The following is a 20,464-nucleotide window of genomic DNA, read 5'->3' as shown; positions in this document are numbered from 1 at the left end:
CATTTTTCTCCTACCACACAGGAATCCTTCTCCAGCCTTTACTTCTGAAATACTTCTTAGGAAGACTAAGGAATTCCTTCTCCTGCCTGTCCATTTTCTGTGTTTGTGTCTTCTCTCTTAGGCTATGCCTATTGTCTGTACCTCCAACATGAGAAAACCTGAGTGAGAGTGTAAGTGGGGGATGAACAGAGAAAGAGGGAGAATCTCAAGCAGGCTCTGTGCTGTCAGCACAGAGCCCATGCCAGGCTTGAACTCATGAAACCGTGAGATCATGATCTGAGCCGAAATCAAGACTCAGACACTTAACCGACTGAGCCACCCAGGCATCCCGAGAGTATCCAACTTTCTTCAGGCAGGAGCTCAACGAGCCCAGTATATTTAGAAGAAATACACACATACGATGTTATTTGTGGTATGTTGTGTAGAAATATGTGGAGAGTAGGCTGTATTTGAACAAGTCTCTGTTACTAGGGAGAACTATACATTGTAAATAGGTTGGAACAGCAGTCTTGGTTCTTTCAGGTTCTTGGGAGGGATAGAGTGTGCAGGGTGGGACGGGTTTTGACATCAGGGAGGGCAACAAGGCTGGTAAAATCAGTTCCTTGTTATAGTATAAATGGCAAGTGTACAAAAACTGCTAGCTCTTACTATAGAGACAAGTACCATTTTGAGATCATAGCCCTTAAGGGAGAGAGAGTGTGTGTATGTATGTGTGTGTTTAAGAGTTTGGTAAATACCTTTTTGAATGGGTAAAACATACAAACGATACCCAATTCAAAAAAAAAAAAAAAACACATAAAAGAGCATTTAATGAAAGGAAAATTACTCTTGTACCCCTGTCTCTTTTCCCATTGCTAAAGAAACAGTTATCAGTTTTATTTTGTGAAGATTTTATTCATATGCAAGCATGCGTGTGTTTTCTCCAAAAATGATAGCATACTATATCCACTTAAGTATCTTAAACAAGCAAACCTGATAGAACTTAGAGATCAGCTCACTTGACACTGTCAAGAGCTTCTTCATTGTTATCATGGCTACATAGCATTGCATTGAAAGGCGGTATTTAAAAAAAATTTTTTTTTAATGTTTATTTTTGAGAGAGAGAGCGAGTGTGTGAGCAGGGGAGGGGCAGAGAGAGAGGTAGACACAGAATCTGAAGCAGGCTCCAGGCTCTGAGCTGTCAGCATAGAGCCCAGCACGGGGCTTGAACTCATGAAACATGAGATCATGACCCGAGATGAAGTCAGACACTTAACCAACTGAGCCACCCAGATGCCCCGAAAGGCAGTATTTTTTTTTTTTTTAATGGAGAACTTTTCTTGAGGTGGGGACTGCAGTCAGGAAGAGATGTGACTCCAGCAGGCATGCAAGAGAGAAGTGATGTTCCTGGCTTTGATAATGGAAGGAAGCCACAAGCCAAGGAACATGACTTTTAGGAATTGGAAAAGACAAGGAAATGGATTCTCTTCTGTACCCTGCTGAAAGGAGTGCAGTGCTGTCGGCACCTTAATTTTAGCCCAATGATGCCCTCTGGACTTCCAGGGTGCAGAACTGTGTACATTGTGGTGTTGTTAGCCACTGATTTCAGTACTTTGTGATAATAAATACATGGTATACATTTTTTTCTGTCAATTTGTTGCTTTTTTTACTATATTTATGGCATTTTTGCTGTGCAGGAATGTGTTCAGTATAGTTGAATTTATCCCTTTAGCTTTTAATGGCTTCTGGATCTTAGGCCTTTCCTACTGTAAGATTATTTTAAAACCATTTCATTCTCATGCTTTTTTTTTTTTATTTTTTTTTTAAACGTTTATTTGTTTTTGAGACAGAGAGACAGAGCATGCACAGGGGAGGGTCAGAGAGAGGGAGACACAAAATCTGAAACAGGCTCCAGGCTCTGAGCTGTCAGCACAGAGCCCGACGCGGGGCTCGAACTCACGGACCGCTAGATCATGACCTGAGCCGAAGTCGGCCGCTTAACTGACAGAGCCACCCAGGCACCCCTCTCATGCTTTTATCTCATCATGAACTCTAGTATAAATGTTGGTTTCTTGTCTTCTACGTTCTGATCTCTTATTGACAATGAATATTTTTATACTTGAGCTCTTCTAACATAGACCTAGAGTACTTCAGAAGATGAAATCATGTCATCATTGCTGGTAATTAAGGAATCGGGGAATTAACAGTAGTGGTTTCAGAAGGCAGGAGACAAAGGTAGAGTTTTAAACTACTTTGGTAGGTTGATAATACTATCTAGTGGAACCTAGAGTAGTTGATTCTAAAGGGATAGTTTGTGAGTACCTCTTCCCTTATCCTTTTTTGATTTTAGTTTTATTTTTCATTCTCCTGGAAGACTTCCCAGATGCCTATGACTTACTTAGAAGTGCTCCCATCATGCAGTATGAGGAAGATTATGATACTTAGCTGTGGCTAACAATTCTTACTAAAAGTAAAAAGCCACCTCCTGGGTTTATTATGCAAACCCCTCATAAATACAAAATGAGACAAATTTAGACAGTTTCAGATATCATAATGTCATAGAGTTGATTTAATATATTAAGGCCTTATAATAGTAACATTTATTGGGCACTTAACTATTCTCCAGATATGTGCTAAACACTTTACTTGCATTTCCTCATTTACTTTCCAAGTACTATCATAGATGGTTATAACCCCCATTTACAGACCAGGAAAATGGGCATACAGGGAGCTTAAGTAATTTAATTTGCTCAAGCTTATAATTTTGAGGTGATGCAACTGCCTTTGGAATCCAGGAAGTCTGACTTGCTATTAAACACAATGCTGTTAATTGCCATGTGCTGCTTTGGATTGATGATTACTATGTGGAAAATAATATTTGCTCCGAGTTTGAAGTTACCAATACAAAACAAGTAATTCAAGACCATTATCTTTATAATCAAACTCAACCTTTTATTTCATTATCTGTAAAATGCTGAAATAACCTATCTCATTAGGATTGGTGTAGTCCAGTTCTGTTACTGCTTTTGCTCTTTGAGAGATTTTTAAAAACACAAACCAGAGCATTCTACTCCCTTGGCATTGTCACCCTGTGGTCTCTTTATTGTGATAAAATAGAGTACTAATTTTGAGCATGGTATGGAAGACCTGATACAGTAAGGTCCAGTGAGTTAACCTATTATTTGTCCTTAAACATGACGTACTTGTGTCATGCTCCCTCCATGGAGTGTCCTTAGTTTTTTTTCCACCTGATACACTGATATTCCAACCCCCATCAAATATGAATATTAGTCATCTCCTATACTTTGCATTTTGTGGTTATATATCCCATTATTTATATTTCCCACTAAATTATGAGCTTCTAGGGCGAGACCATAACTTTAAAATTTTATTTATGTATGAAGCATAGAAATAAATGCTCACTAGGTAAATGAATAGATGTAGTAATGAATAGAGTAGTAATGAATAGAGTAGTAATGTGGTTATCTTCTGAATATCATCTGCATTTTTTTATAGTTGAGAAAATAAGTACTTATAGTGTGAAGTGCTGTATCATTCTAAATTATTTCTATTAAGTGCTTCCTTTTTCTCTTATATCCAGTCTCTAATAATGTTTAATATTTGGATGGTAATAGTTACTTAAAATATACTCTTTAGGACAGAATGTTTTTTCACTGTAAATATCACTCTATGGAAAAATATAAATTCTTATTGTACTGAACAAATCTTAAGGGATTCTAAGGTTTGTGGGGGGTTTTGTGTGTGTGTGTGTGTGTGTGTGTGTGTGTGAGAGAGAGAGAGAGAGAGAGAGAGAGAGAGTATTTTTGGCCATTTTGTTTGGTACTGTTGTAGTTAGAAATGGAAAATAGTTCTCTTTGTCTCCTGCATATAGATTGCTTTCATATCCTCAGGAAAGTCACCCTCATCTTTTGTATTAGTTCTGGTTGCTACAGTGACAAATTACTACAAACTTAGTGGCTTTAAATAACACAATTTTATTATATTGTAGTGTGAAGGTTAGAAGTCCAAATAGATCTCACTGGGATAAAATCAAGGTATTGGTAGAGCTGCATTCCTACTGGAGAATCTAGGGAATGCGTTTCCTTGCCTTTCCAGCTTCTAGAAGCCTGCATTCACTGTCTACTGACCCCTTCTTCCATTTTTAAAGCCAAGCAGTATAACATCTTCAAATCTTTGATTCTGACCTCTTCTGCCTCCCTTTCCCACTTTAATTGATCATCTACTAGTTTCATTTTTATTTTCTGGAATTAGTATATTTCATGTTCTTGGAAGTGTAGTAATCTTATGATTTGCTTAAGAGAGGATGATGTAACTCCACCTAACCAGCATTCAGTTGACTCATTTGTAAGGAAATACCACCTTCACAAATCTCTAAGTTATGGCCTAAAAATGTATTGCGGAGCAACTTTGCCCTTTAAATGGAATATTCTTTTTTGAAAAAAATTTTTTTAAGTTTATTTATTTTGAGAGAGAGAGCAAGCAGAGGAGGGGCAGAGGGAGAGAGAATCCCAAGCAGGCTCCGCGCCGTCAGCACAGAGGCCACTGTGGGGGTCAAACCCATGAACCGTGAGATCATGACTTGAGCCAAAACCAAGAGTTGGATACCTAACCACCTGAGCCACCCAGGCACCCCTAGATCAAATATTCTTAATCTCAGCCTTGTGAACCTTTTCTTGGAAGGGACTGTGAATCTGCAAAATTGTATTCAAATGTGATTTTTTAGCCATATATATATTCTTCAGGGGAGTTGGTTTGTAGTTTTGATCACAATTTCAGTAGTATCAGTAATCACCCTGACCCCTCAATTTGAGAACCATTACTATATAAAACAAACTGAATGACTTGTACAGTTCTGGCCTTTTCTCAGATCTGTTTCCTAAATGTAGACATTTCTAACTGCATATTGGTCATTCATAATGGTGTAGCTGACTGTTTTTAAGCTTACCATTTCATTTTTTTTTATTGTTTATTTTTTAGAGACAGAGCATGAGCGGGGGAGGGGCAGAGAGAGAGAGGGAGAGGGAGACAGAATCCCAAGCAGGCTCCAGGCTCTGACCTGTTAGCACAGAGCTCCACGCAGAGTTTGAACTCACAAACTGCAAGATCATGACCTGAGCTGAAGTCGGACACTTAACTGAGCCACTCAGGCTCCTCAAACTTACCATTTCTTTCTATCTTTCTTGCTTTCTTTCTTTCTTCTTTTTTTTTTTTTTAATGCTTATTTATTTTTGAGAGAGAGACACAGTGTGAGCAGGGAAGGGGCAAAGAGAGAGAGAGATAGAGAATCAGAAGCAGGCTCCAGGCTCCAAGCTGTCAGCACAGAGCCCGACACAGAGCTTGAACCCCTGAACTGTGAGATCATGACCTGAGCAGAAGTTGGACGCTTAACTGAGCTACCCAGGCGCCCCCTAAACTTACCATTTCTAAAATACTTTCCTTTCTTTGTCTGCCTTTTCTTCCTCTCTGTTTCTCTCTCCTTTCTTCTCTACTGTCCCATCCTACCACACCTCTGTACTTCATTCGGAGAGCAGTTTGGTTCCATGGTCTTAAGTCTTTATTTGTAATTGTTTCTTTTATCTTTCTGCCAGAGACTACATATTTTTTCTGTTTTTCTTTAGTAATAGTGTACCCTGTTTTTAGATGGGCACATGGTTTCCTGGAAATATAGACTGCATTTCCTAGCTTATATGACAGGTATGCATGGTATTGTGACAAAGCAATAATCAGAATTGTTTATATAAATATGTTTATTAAGATACTTTAGTATGTAAAATTTGTTGTAATTTGTCAAAATTGTCTAAGTAAACCCTAGCCACAGTCTCCCCTTGTCATATATCTTTTTCTGTACTTTCAAGCTGTGTAAATGTATATTAAACATCCTCTTTAAGTAGGAGACTTCTTAGGTAAGGAATAAATGATGTATATTGGCAATATCCTTGTAATAATTTGGCAGTTTTTTTGGTGAAAATATAATTGAGCCCTGTTTTGAAATAATGTTAAATATATAGGTGAAGTTAAAAAAAAGAATAAAGCTACACCTGGAAGTGTTAAAGCATGTAAAGGTAGGAAGGTTTAGAGGTTGGGTTAAGTTTAGGAAGGGGATGGGTAAATTTTCTGGTACAAATCCATTTTTCTGGTACAAATGCTAGACCAGAGTGGATCCTAGATACAAAAAGAAATTATAAAAGTAGGTCTCAATTCACCAGCACTATGTACAGCAGCTTTGAAGACCTGGTCGCCATGCTCAGTGGAAACAAAACCATAAATAGCTGAGAAACAAAGACCAAATTGCATTTAATTTCTGGCCAATGGTAGAAGACTAGTGTGGGCTATAATTCAGCAGATACATGAATATTTGCTCTGCCAGACATGTTGATTTTAAGCAGTTTTTTACTTTAGCAGAAAATAGAGAATTCTGTACACTTAAATGACTTTAAAAAGAAAAAGTTTTATCTCTTCAAAGGATGTAAGAGGTTTAAAACAGGTATGTATGATATCTTATAGAAAGTCACCAGCGCAATTATAAAGGAAAAGAAATACATTTGACCATGGTAAAATAAAAGCTTTGTTGTTTGAAAGACATTAAAAAAATAAGCCACAGATCAGAAGATAGTTATAATTCACATTAACTGACAAAGGATTAGCATCTGTAATATAAAGAATTTATGTAAGTCAATAGAAGAAAGACAACTCAGTTGAAAATTAGAGATGGTATAGAAAGAATGAAGAGAACAAGAAGACAGTTGGGTGCATGTATAATAGGCTTGGTAATAACAAAACAAGAGTATTCTACAAGGGAGAAAAAAAAACTAAAAAAGAAGGACATTTTTAAGCCAAGGACATTTTGCTTATTAGACAGTTAAAACTATTAGGGCTTGTAGAATTTTCTGTAACTGTACCCCTAATTTGGTATGAAATATTTTTGCCAGTGTGCACATGTGAAAATGCAACCATAATAGGCATTTACCACAAAATTCAATCAAGTATGACTTTAAAGTTATTCTGATTGTGTATAATACAGTACTGCTATTTTAGAAGAAACTATATGGATCAATATAAGAGAGGCAAAATTTATCTTCATGTTTGGTCTTCTTCTTTTGCCTTTAACTTTACTAAAATACCAGTTGAAAATTCTAGAAAATAAAGGTCATGGTGACTAAGAATTTTAGATAATTTAGAGCACTTACCTAACCACATCAATAAATCCTCCTGGCTTTCTCCAAAATAGACCCAAATCAGTCTATTCTTCTTGTGTTCATTATTATCACCCAAGGCCAATCCAACATTACTTCTCACCTGGACTTGTACATTAGTTTAATTCACTGACTATGGCCGAAAGGATATATTTGATACAGTTGTTCAGATGAGATCAGAGATTAGCAATTGAGATACAATTTAGATATTGAATAAAATAAAGGAAACCCAGCAATGTTTTACAATAAGAGCCTCTTCACTTCATTAGAGTGAAAGCTAGGCTGAAAGGTGGTTATTACGTAGTCCGCTACCAAAGGGAAGAATAGAGCTTTAGTTTGAAGTATTTTAAAAAATTAAAGAACTAATTATTGTCAGATTTGACTTTTTTAGATCAGTCACAAGGGCCTTTCAACTAAGTATTAAAGAAGCTCAAGAGTGAAATTCCTGCATTCTTACCAGTAAGAATAAATTGTCATTGTAAATGGCTGTTGTCTCAAACTGATAGACTAACAGATTCAAATACGGTACACACAGAGAGTAACCAACAAGTTCTTACATTTTAACTCCATGATGGCAAATACTATTTTTCTTTATTTTCCACATTTACTAGAATGGGCTTCTATTGTTTACATAATCAGGGGAAAATGTTTATTACTGTTTCAAATGGAATAATACAATTTGGTTCCTTGCTCTAAGGCCATTTTTATCTAAGGAGGAGGTGACAAGTACAAATTTTATTGTGCTACACAGCAGATATGATAGTTTGTAAGAGCTGCCATTAGTCTTTAGGTGTAGATGCATATTTTAGACAAAAGAGTTGCTACTTTTATTTAGGTAATGAAGACATTTGAAGGCAAAGAGACTATGAGAATTAAAAGCACATGTGAAAAGATTAACCTTGGCAGGAAGGTCTAAAAAAAGAAAAACACCCTTCCCCCACCCCCCCAAAAAAACCCCACACATAACCACCCCACACATTTATTGAACAACTTGAAAAATTGTATGGTAAGTATTCTAGTCTTAGGTCTTGAAGTTGGAAGCTGAATTGTTAAATTATAAACTGATGAAGACTGTGGTATGGGGAGTACAGATTTATTGATATAAGTTTCTGGAATACTTTAAAGCTTGAAAGATCAGCTTGAATAGATAAGGGAAACAGTGACGTATTTGGTATAGTTGAAAACATGAAATTTAAAAAAGTGTATATAAGTTTCTGGTTAGCTTTAAAACTTACTGTATTAAGATGAACAATGAATCAGGCAACCTTATTCTTCGACTGAAGAGATCTTTATTTTATCTGATTTTCCTAGGAAGGACAACACATCCCTTCTAGGTGGGACTTTATAAAGTAGGAAAAAAAAGGTAATTGGGGTGCCAAAGGAAATTATGTTAGGGCTATTTATTTATTTATTTATTTATTTACATTTTAGAGAAAAAGAGGGGGAAGAGTGAGGGTGGGGAGAGAGAAAATCTTAAGCAGCCTCCCTGTTGAGTGCCCCGTGACCCTGAGATCATGGATCTGAACTGAAATCAAGAGTTGGATGCTTATTTGACTGACCCACCCAGGCGCCCTGGGATACTTATTTTTTAAAAAAAATGTATTCATATATCATTAAAGAGAACATTCTAAAATTTTACAGCATCTTCAGTAATGCCAAGATATACTTAAAATGTAAGTTCTATATTATGTTACTTTTAATTTATAAATAGTAATTATAAAATAATTTTTGAAGAAACAGAAATGAAGGAAAAATACCTAACTTCACCATCCTAAAATAACTACTTGGGGGTTTTTATATTTTCTAATAATCTTTTTTACACACATTTTTATATTTTTAACGTATAAAATCTGTCTGAGAAGCATTATACATATATCTGAGAAGCATTATAGAAATTGTAAATGTAAGATTCAAAGATGAAAAAGTAAGGGGCGCCTGGGTGGCTCAGTCGGTTGGGTGTCCGACTTCGGCTCAGGTCACGATCTCGCGGTCCGTGAGTTTGAGCCCCGCGTCGGGCTCTGTGCTGACAGCTCGGAGCCTGGAGCCTGTTTTGGATTCTATGTCTCCCTCTTCCTAATACCCTCCCCTGTTCATGCTCTCTCTCTGTCTGTCTCAAAAATAAATAAATGTTAAAAAAAAAAAAACAACAAAGATGAAAAAGTAAGAGTTTATGCCCTAAAGAGGATAACTACTTGCATACTCTAAAGTCAAAATATACCCTGAGCTTCAGAAGGGGTTGTTTCACAACTTGGGTTTTCTAAGTCTTGTGGAACCTAGGGTAAAATTCTTTTAACTTCTCAGTTTGCTACATAATTACATAAGAAGGAAGAGTCAGGATCCTGTAGTAAAATAAATACTTAAATGCTTCTTGGGAATTTGAATTTTTGTTTTGACCCAAGTTCTACCTTTATGACTTCACTGAACTTCAAACATGTTAACCTTTAAATGATGAGTTCTGTTCAGAGACATTTAATCTGAACCTAATATGTCTAAATTATGTGCTGTGCTTCTGAGATATCCTTAGGAAAAATTCTTGACAGACCAGATGACCTTTGTCTAGTATTGATTCTAGCCCTCCAAGCTGGTTCTCCGTGTAACAAGCTTCCCTGGCTTCTTGGTATCCATGTCATGATTATTTATAGTAGAGGCACTTGTTCTAGCCCATCCAAAGAGGAGAATTTCAATTTGCTACCCTCTGTTAGACCAAACTTTATGTCCTCATACGTCCTTTGACTAGTTCTTTGAGTTGAAGATTGGGAAGCATGGGACCCAGACAAGAACAGAGCCTCTCAATAACTGAATAATAAAAAGCTTAGAACAGTTGCTTATAAAAGGTAAAGACTTGTAGCGCTTCCCTTAAAGAATTAGTTTGACTCCAATAGTAGAGAATTATGGTTGACTCTGTAAATTTTATTTTTTCTCAGGTCCTTCCTGGCTCTGAAGTACCAGGATGACTGCTACAATTTTAAATTCTTTGTTTTAGTAATAATAATTAGTACTTATATATCGTTCCTTATGTATTAGGCACTACTTACATTTATTAAAGACAGATATAGTAACTGTCTTAACGACACACAGCTAGTAAGTTGCTGAGCCAGGATCCAGCTTGTGACAGTTTGACTTTAGACTCCTCACTCAACCACAACACAGTGAAGCTTTAAAAGTTAGAGTTTTCTGACACAAGACTTGTGTCAAGAACGTATAGAAACTTCTAAAAATCAATAATAAAAAACACCATAATAAAAAATAACCAAGGATGTAAAAAGTGGGTGACGTATAAATGGCCAATAGCCATATGAAAATTTGTTCAATACAGCGAATCATCAGGGAAATTGATATTAAAACCACAGTGGGTTACCACTGTAAACTCACTACAATGAGTATAATTTAAAAGCGTGAAAACACCAAATGTTAGCAGGGATGTGGAGCAACTGAAATCATAGTACGTTACTCATGGGACTGTATAATGGTAACACCACCTTGGAAAAGTTTGTTAGCTTCTTCTTTAGTTAAACGTACTGTCCTGTGATCCATCGGTTCCATTCCATAATAGAAATGAAAGCCTATATCTACAAAAAGACTTGTACAAGAATAGTTGTGTAACAGCTTTATTCATAATAGCCAACAACTAGGAACAATCCAAGTGTCCATCAATACAAGAAAGTATGAATGAATTGTGATCTGTTCGTTCAGTGAGAGGCCTATGTAGCAGTAAAAATGAACTGCTAATACAATAACATGAGTCAAATGAAGTCAGACAAAAAGGGTACAAATGGGGATTCTGTTTGATTACATGCATTTGAAGGCCGATAACAGGCAAAAGTAATGTATTTTTTAGAACTAGAACAGTGGTTCTGCTTATTTGGTGGGTAGGAGACTTCAGGGAATTTTCTGGAGTTATGACAGTGTTCTATATCTTGGTTATTGTGTTGGTTAGATGTAGATGTGTACATTTGTCAGAAATTGTTGAATTTTATATTTAAGATCTGTATGTTATAGTATACCTCAACAAAATAAATCTGCAAAGTTAAACAAAAGCTAGGGGGAGATTTCAGCCAATCACTAGGACAGCAGAAATGACACCTGGCAATGTAACACTTAGAACATGCAAAGACATGAAGTAGCACAGAACTGTCACATAGAGCCTCAACTGAGATGCATAATAACCAACACACATTTAAGTTCTATTAATAAAAAATTTTTTAAGTTTATTTATTTTGAGAGAGTATGAGAGGGAGAGAGAGAATGTCAAGCAGGTTCCACGCTTATTGCAGAGCCTAATGAAGAGCTCAGTCTCACAACTGTGAGGTCATGACCTGAGCCAGAATTGAGAATCAGTTGCTTAACCAGCTGAACCACCCAGGCACCCTTAATAGTTTTCCGGGAAGTCATCAGGGTGTACTACTTTTAGAAAGGGTTTCACTACTAATTATTATATTAAAAGTTTGGAACTAAAATGCTTAGATGTCAGTAGACTAGAATATTAGTATATGAAACATTTCTTAGGTTTTATGTAAAGAACAGTTGTGGTTAATATTGGGAAATGATTCTGGCTAGAACTAGAGTGTGGTCTCTTTAGAGTAGAGTCTGCTAAAAAGAGGGCATGAAAAGTTTTTGGGCATGACTTTGCTTGATTAGTTGCTGAAACAGAACATTTGTCTTTATATGATTTGTCTGATGTAGATTCCTAGTTAGAAGAACTAATGATCTAGAAATGTTAGAGATGTCACATTTTATGTACTAAAATATAGCAGTAATTTGTTCTGGTTGTTTTTTGCAGCAGGTGGAAAATAGACAAGTTTGATGGTGGCCTGTGTAGTTTGACAATATTTGTGTTTGGGGTCCTTTATAACTTGTTCCGTGACCATCAGATAGATGTGCTCGAGGTACTCAAATGACGAATTGAAATAAGAGATCTGTAGTCTTTTATTGTAATGATGAGCTTCAAAATAAAGGTTAACCTTTTAAATTAGTTTGTGGGTTTTTTACCTCTTTCAAATAGATTACCTTGTGGACTATCATGGAAGTAGGAAACATATTAGTTGCCGCACATTAACTAATGTGGTCTTTGTTTCTCAAATAAGACTGACAGCTTGGCTTTTTCTTGTTTATGGAAAACCTAATTTCAAATCTTTGCATCTGTTTTAGTAATAGTTATGCACGAGTGCGAGCTGTGGTGATGACCCGGGATGACTCAAGTGGTGGATGGTTACCACTTGGAGGGAGTGGACTAAGCTGCGTCACTGTCTTCAAAGTCCCTCACCAGGAAGAGAATGGCTGCGCTGACTTTTTTATCCGTGGAGAGCGACTCAGGGACAAAATGGTAATGAATAATGTATCTGTTGATATAATTTTAAGGTTCTATAGATTGAATTATCTACTTAAAGTTTTGCTGAGTGTAACGTTATTTATGAGAATTATTTTTGTCCTGGATCAGTGATTATGTATCTAAGTTCTTTAAATGTTAAAGACAGTGAAATATGCCAACTGGGACTCATTAATATACATATGTTAGAAGGGAGCTGCAATTTTTAATTAGATTTAATGCAAAAGTATTCATGAATAGTCCACACAGTTATTAAACTAGGTACACACTGCCTTTCCTTCTTTCCCACTCTTTCTTCCATAGACTGGTGGTTGACAAACTAAAGTGCACAGGGAATATCCAGGCCTGCTATGTATTTGTATGGCCCATGAGTTCAGAATGGTTTTAACATTTTTTTAAAGTTTATTTTTGTTTATTTTGAGTGAGAGATAGAGAGCAAGCAGGGGAGGGGCAGAGAAAGGGGGCGAGAGAGAATCCCAAGCAGGCTCCACACTGTCAGTGCAGAGCCTGATACGGGGCCCATACTCAAAAAAACCATGAGTCAAAGTCAAGAGTTGAATGCTTAACTGACTGAGCCACCCGGGTGCCCCTGGTTTTTACATTTTTAATGACTGAAAAAATATTGAAGAAGAGTAATCATTTTGTGACACATGATAATTATATAAAATTCAGGTTTAAGTATCCGAAAGTGAAGTTTTATTGGAACATAGCCTAGCTCATTCGTTTACATTTGTCTATGACTGCTTTCATATTACAATGACAAAATTGAACAGTTGCAGCAGAGAGCGTAAGTATCTCGACCCTTACAGAATATTTTACTGGCTCCTACCCTGGACTCTTTTCTCAGGTTCTTTCTCTTCATTCTCTATTAATCTAGTTGTCCTAGGCACATAGACTACCTGGTTGCCAGCCTTGATTTTAATACTACATCTTCCGCGCAGATGAATGTTTTCTTACATCTGTGTATTTTAAAATTTGAATCTCAACGTTGATAATGTTAGATATTTACTCTCTTTTAATTGGTGTGGAAAGCTCTTTCTCCTTTGTTCGTTTGTGACAACTGCAGTTGTATCTGAGAAGCTGAATAATGTTAATGTCATTTCTGTATCAAGCAAAAGGAAAGCATATACTTAGAAGCAAAATGAGAATAAAATGCCAAAAATTTCCAAGACTCTTGAAAATAACTTGAGTTCCCTTTAAATATGTAATTGTGGACTGTTTTGTGAGCCCATTTAGCATCAATAATGTTATCTCTCTTGAGAATGTGTTTTAAGTTCCAAATAATTCTTTCATACATGAACGTTTTGAATAAATCTACTTTTAATTTTGGTTTCTGGATATTTTTTACTACTAAAATATTTTAGTAATTTAGAGAGTTGCCTAACTTGTCTGTGCCCCAGTTTCTGCCTCAGTTAAATGGTGAGTTACCCTAAATCTTCTTGAAAGCCTTCCAACTCTAGTTTTTTGAGTTTATGATTCACATTCCTGACTGTGTATCTCAATTAACCGGAATGTGGTTTAAGGATTGTAGGAAACCCCAGTTGAAGTCATAAGTGTATATAGTAAATTTAACATGTCATCTCTAAAAGTTTAAATATTTAAAAGTGGTTTGTTTTTACTTTGGATAAGATGGTGGATGGCATGTACTAATGCGTATTTAAAATACGCCTTGTAAACTTCTGTGAAAGAGGCTTTGGTGACCTGTCCTGGAGTTTATGCTTCTTGTCTGAGCTAATGATAACTGAGGGATGTTGTCGGAAGAGAAGTTGTAGATTTTAGGAACTGAGCGAGGTAGTGAAGATTTAAGACATGTTTTAATAGTAAAGATAGAAAAAGAGAAGACAAGTCAAAGGTGGAGAAAGAATTGGAGAAAAAAGTTTGCTAGAAAAAGCATGAAACAAGGAAAAGATGACCTAGATGTAAAATAGAGAAAAGATATCTCAGAGTGAAACAGAATATTAGTTACATTAATGAAGATGAACAGTTTACGATAATTAAATACGAGACCAGATCTACGTAACTAGGAGTGAAGCTGGTCAGAGATCGCTCAGATTAATGGATTAGGTGGTTGCTGAGAGTGTTGCTTTGACAGAAAGCTAGTGAGAATAAAACTGGGATTCAGAAAGAACACAAACTTATTTCCTTATGTTAGGACTTAATTTGAGCGCCTGAGTCCTAGGGTATAGAATCTTAATGGACTAACAAGAAAATAGGTTTTTCTGATAGCAGCACTAACCTAGGATTCAGAACATCTGTTGTTTTACCTAATCATTTCACCTAGAGGAAACTTGTTATTTGTGAGACAGGGATGATAAATATACCTCTATGTAGACACGAAAGAAAAATTACTTTTCAGTTGGAGGGTTGCCATTTTTCCTTTGGGATTAGCTATAGTGAAGAGTTAGGTTATGGGGACTTGTATGATCAAAAACAGAGGCAATAATGCATCGTTATACGTTGAAAATAGCAAAGTCTTTTGGAATCTCAAGACAAATGGGACAGAGAATTGAAGTAAGTAGATTATTTGGTCCCCTCTCCTGGGTAGTACACATCTGACCAAGATCCTTCTGAAGCTATGTATTTTTTCATTATCACTGCATTTGGGGATCATTAATGTTCATATCTGTAGATACTTTTATTGATTGGTTTCATTTTAATGCATTTTTCTGGGTTCTGGTTTCATGCTCTAAAGAAGTAGTACCTTATGACTGTTGAGTCTGTAAGTTTGCAAAATTCTTCCCAAGTTAATAGTAGTTCTTTTTTAAATCCTTCTTGGTAAGTAAACTACATGTTACTGTTGTCTTTATGCAACAGTTAATCATATAAAAGATATTTGGTAAAAACTGTTCTGTACCCATTTGTTATATGGTTCACATCTTAGCATCTTCTACTTTGGATGAATTTTAGTAGGTCAGAATACTGGTAACAATAGTGAAGAAGATAGCTTGTCTCAAGCGTAAAAAGTACTCCGGTAGGAGATTTTTTCCAGGCTTTGATTTACAATGACTTGTACTAAAAATGTCTTCTTGTACTTCTCAAAGAGTTATATTTCACTTTTTTTTTTCCTACACAAGAAAGGGAGCACAAATAAAGAGTAGGCTGATTGGGATTTTTTCAGGAAGGAAATATTTTGTGTGATTAGGTCAGTACCACTTCATTGGTTCATTCATTTCATTCAGAGAGATCAGAAATTATTTCCTATTTTTTGTAAGTTTACAGTATAGTGTAATACTGGTTTCAGGAGTAGAATTTTGTGATTCGTCACTTACATATATTACCCAGTGCTCAACAGAAGTGCCTTCCTTAATACCCATCACCAATTTAGCCTATCCTCTGCCCACCTCCCTCCATCATCCCTCAGCTTGTTCTCTATAATTAAGAGTCTCTTATGGTTTGCTTCCTTCTCTTTTTGTTTTTCCCTTCCCCTGTGTTCATCTGTTTTGTTTAAGTTCCACATATGAGTGAAATCATATGGTATTTGTTTTACTCTGACTTAAGAAATTATTTCCTATAATGCTTACCTATAACTTGCCTGTGTTTATAATGCTTACAAAGGTAGAATTTCTCAGGCTACCCTTTGATATCCTGAATTAAGCTTCTCCACCTGTGTGCTGTGCATGACTAGGTAAAAGTGGCAGGAGCTTCCAGGCTGCTTGCTTCTTCACCACCAGCAGCTCCTCATCTTCCCTTGTTGCCTTACAAATGTTATTTTTCAGGGCGCCTGGGTGTCTCTGTCGGTTAAGCCGCTGACTTTGGCTCAGGTCCTGATCTTGCGGTTTGTGAATTCAGGCCCCGCGTCGGGCTCCATGCTGACAGCTCAGAGCCTGGAGCCTGCTTCGGATTCTGTGTCTCCCTTTCTCTGCTCCTGCTCATACCCTGTATCTATCTATCTATCTATCTATCTATCTATCTATCTCTCTCTCTCTCTCTCTCTCTCTCTCTCTTCAAAAATAAAGATTAAAAAACAACAACAAAAAAACCCAAATGTTACTTTTCTAAGTATGTCTAAGGAAAAAGTTGGAAAGTTCTGTTCTACGTTGACTTTCATACTTTTTTGGTGATTGAGAATACATTCAAAAGAAGCTCTAGGCTTCGGTGCTGTAGTCTAAGATAATGAAGGTATTATTTCTCCCAGACACTTGGGGATGGATGGAATAGTATTTGGCAGTGATGGATTCTCAGAACTGCTTTTTCCATTTATGTGAATTGTATCTTCCATTTCCTCCTAAATTTTGATTTCTTCAAGACAGGTTAGTGGTATGTTGGATCACGTTTTTTAAAATACTGACTAAAATTCAAGTGTTAATTTGTATAGATAATCCTCACTATGGAGCTTCACATTTCCCGTGATAGAAGCTTTCTGTTTGCATTCAGTTTTCAATAGATATAGTGACCCTTCTCTGTTAGTATCACGCTTCTGTTTCATAGGTAAACATTTTTACAGAGTATTTACCGTATGTATAGATGATATTATTTGATCGTTTTTAGCTGAATTGCATGTGATATTTAAATTGGAATACTGAATTCTAATATACCTTTAGAATCTTTATAAGTACCTGAATAAACTGTCAGTAATAATATTTAATATTTGCTAAAATATTTATTGCTAAACACGGTTTTTAATTGCCATGGGATTTTTAATTAGCTATTCTTAAGTTTATGTGGTAAATAATAAAAATACTATAAAGTTACTAGTTTAAAGCTGTTACACTGTTGAAAGCATGTGATGTACAAAGATATAACAAGAAATAGGATAGGCTGTATAGAAAGGTAAAGTAGGACATCTGGATTACCTAAAACATTCTGTAGAAACAAGAAAAAGGCACTGTTATCAAAGTGCTGTATCAAAGCAAAGTTAGAAGATAGATACATTATAAACAGTGACAAAGGTAATCTTAAAAAGAGGAAAGGAGAAATAGAAACATTTCAGGTTTTAAGAATTCATCAGAGACTTAAGGAATTATTTTTTGAATTAATAAGTTATTAGGTTTTGGATAAAAATGGTTGTAAAAATGAAAATGCCTATAAGATAATGATTCTGTTGTTTAAAAAGACATTGATAAATTGGGGTTTCTTTACTAGAGCCTAAAACAAGATTTTAGAGTATTTGTTTTCTAGGGAGAAAATAAAGTAGTTATAACACAGCAGGGGCTTTTTTAAAAATGAGACTTACCCACTCTGCACCATTGGAAACCTTAGAAGATCAGGTCTCATCTTTCTACCTTGGATTGAACTTTATAAAAGTACAGAGCAATTTTCTGCTTAGCTTTCCCCACTGTGCACCTCTGTGAATTATTCCATTATGAAACCTCCGTCCTTGTACAGAACTTCCCCTCCACTGAAAACCCATTGCATTAACAAGCTTTCCCCTGAGGATTCAGCAGCTCAGTCTCTTGAAAGATACTGGTTCTATTCACCATAATATCACAGAGTTAAAAAGTGCCAGTGGGAGTAGAGATGGTTCAGCATTTTTACTGTTCTGTATTCCCCTTACAGAATATTCTGTCAGCCATGTATTTAAGTGCTGCTGATGACACAGTACGACTCAGCTCACTGCCCTCTAGCTCATTGTCCTCTGTCCAGTGTAGCAGTTCCTTCCCTTAGCCAACCTTTCCATATCTGAGCCTCGTCATCATTCTTGGCTGCTTTCCTTTGCATAGTCTTGACCTTCTGGTCTTCATTTCAGCAGCCTACTTTCTGGGTCTGGTTCTTACTCAAAACCATTCTATTTGAGGAATTTTACAATTAACTGTCATTTCTGTTGGATTCCCCTTTTCTTGCTCTTACAGTGTCATGCTTATTCTATCACTTTATACCTCTGATTTTTCTCCCATTTTCACTAGACTCCTTTGGGCTTTAGTATCTTTCTTACTATTTTCCTTTGTAATCCCATCTAAATTTTTCTTGTCAGTCATTCAAACCACTCTCATTCATATTTCAGTAGCCAATATATGCTGAGTTTTGCCTTAATCAATCCTACATTATTAAAAGGGAATATTCCCTTTTTAAAAGTGAGTCTTTTGTATAATATATTTATTGAGTGGTACTCAGTGTGCTGGACACTGTTCTAGGCACTGGGGATATGTAAATGAACAAAGAAGTCCTAGTTTTTAAGGCAGTATACCTTCTGGTGAGGGATGAAGAAATAGTATAATAAATAAGTGAAATATATAATATGCAAGAGAGTTCTAAGTGCTAAGGGGAAAAATAAAACAGGGAAAAAGATAGGGAGTATTTTGTAGGAAGGTAGGTTAAAATTTTAGATTGAATAACCAAGGAAGATGTTAGTGAGAAAAGGTAGGTAACATTTGAGTAAAGATTTCTATTTGAATAAGGCCTTATATTTAAAATTAAAACAATTTCTTTTTTAATGTTTGTTTATTTTTGAGAGAGAGACAGAGAGGAGTAGGGGAAGGGCAGAGAGAGAGGAAGACAGAATCTGAAGCAGGCTCCAGGCTCTGAGCTGTCAGCACAGAGCCCAATGTGGGGCTCAAACCCATAAACAGATCATGATCTGAGCTGAAGTCGATCGCTCAACTGACTGAGCCACCCAGGTACCCCAAAAATTTTTATATCGTAGAGAGAGCGAATGTGAGTCTGGGAGAGGGGCAGAGAGAGAGAGAAAGAATATATATATTATTTATTTTGAGAGAGCAAGAGCAAGCAGGGGAGGGGCAGAGAGAGTCCCAAGCAGAGAATCTGTGCTGTCAGCACAGAGCCCAACACGGGGGTTTCAGCTCATGAACCATGACATCATGACCTCAGCTGAAGCCAGATGCTTAACTGGCTGAGCCATCCAGGCACCCCAAGGCCTTATATTTTAGTTTATATGTTTGGACTTTCAAATCTTGAGTGTCATTAAGGTAGAATGAATCTGTATTTTTGGCTAAGTTTTTATGCTACGCTATGTAAGATTTTGGACTTTTTGTGGATTTGGAGAATGGTATCATTGTGCAGCAATAGCAGTCATAAACCTAGGAGTTAGTGATTCTTCCATTTATTCAAACAAGTGTTCTTCTGTTTTGATTCTGTTTCATCCTTTTCATCTCTACTTACCTTTTATCTGTCCTGTATTACTGCAGATAAAGACCTAATATTTTTTCATGGCCCAGTTTTACCTAACTTCTCTAGCTTCTGTATTGCTTATCATACTGAACTTTCTAAAACCTGGGTCTAATATTTATTTAGTAGTTTCCAGAAATTTCCTAGATACAATTCTGTCTCTTTAATTCAACACAAAAGAACTTATAATCTGGTCACTGCTTCTTTTTTGGTCTTGAATTCATCTGCCTGTTTCCCAAAGCAATCATTTCCATGATGTTGCCTTGCTGAGTTTTTTATTTGTGATTCACCAAAAGCATGCATTGAATTTATGGAAATGCCTTCCCCTCTTTTACATTAATTAAATAATTATAAAGATAGCATGTTAAGAGTTTATGTGGAATAGAGAATGTAGGCCGACAGCTTGCTAGTCTTGAGGAAATGATAATGGCAGGAACATTTCCTTTTTATTGTCACAGGTAAGTCACAAATGGAAAAATAGGAAAATTGAGTTAGAGGAAGCAACTTGGGCAATAGTTTTCTTGGAACTGAAAGAAATGCTAATAATGCTAATAATGATAACATTCATGTAGTCCAAAATTACCAATTCATTTTGTCAATCCATTGAAAAGGTAATAAATTGTACTGTTAATGGCTTTTCTGTACATCCATGAATTCTGTGACTTTGTCCCAGCAGTTGTATTGCAACAGTTAATTCTTTAATATTGCCAATATTCCTTGAAAAGGAAGAAACCTGCCTGTTATCATTTCTATTCTCTTTCTTCTGGAGCCATGTGATAGCTGTTTCTTGAAAATTAAGATTTGGAGTATGTCCCATATCACCATTCTGGTTGCTTTTATTTTGTCTTTTCAGAAAACTTCAGCTTAACACTTGCTTTAGCAT

General features: G+C 36.2%; 1 protein-coding gene across 2 annotated transcripts in view; it reads left to right on the top strand.

Moving 5' to 3' along the window:
• SPRED1 (sprouty related EVH1 domain containing 1) overlaps positions 1 to 20,464 on the top strand; it is a 136,518-nt gene that overhangs the window by 53,292 nt on the left and 62,762 nt on the right. For both annotated transcript variants that reach the window (XM_053889206.1, XM_019442612.2), the window contains exon 2: positions 12,342 to 12,516. In XM_053889206.1, the coding sequence (XP_053745181.1) occupies positions 12,342 to 12,516 (175 nt within the window). The remainder of the gene's footprint in view (positions 1 to 12,341; positions 12,517 to 20,464) is intronic.

This window comes from Panthera pardus, unplaced genomic scaffold (genome assembly GCF_024362965.1).
Source record: "Panthera pardus isolate Hobbes unplaced genomic scaffold, ASM2436296v1 HiC_scaffold_24, whole genome shotgun sequence".
NCBI classification, from domain to species: domain Eukaryota; kingdom Metazoa; phylum Chordata; class Mammalia; order Carnivora; family Felidae; genus Panthera; species Panthera pardus.
This window is presented reverse-complemented; position numbering and strand designations above follow the sequence as displayed.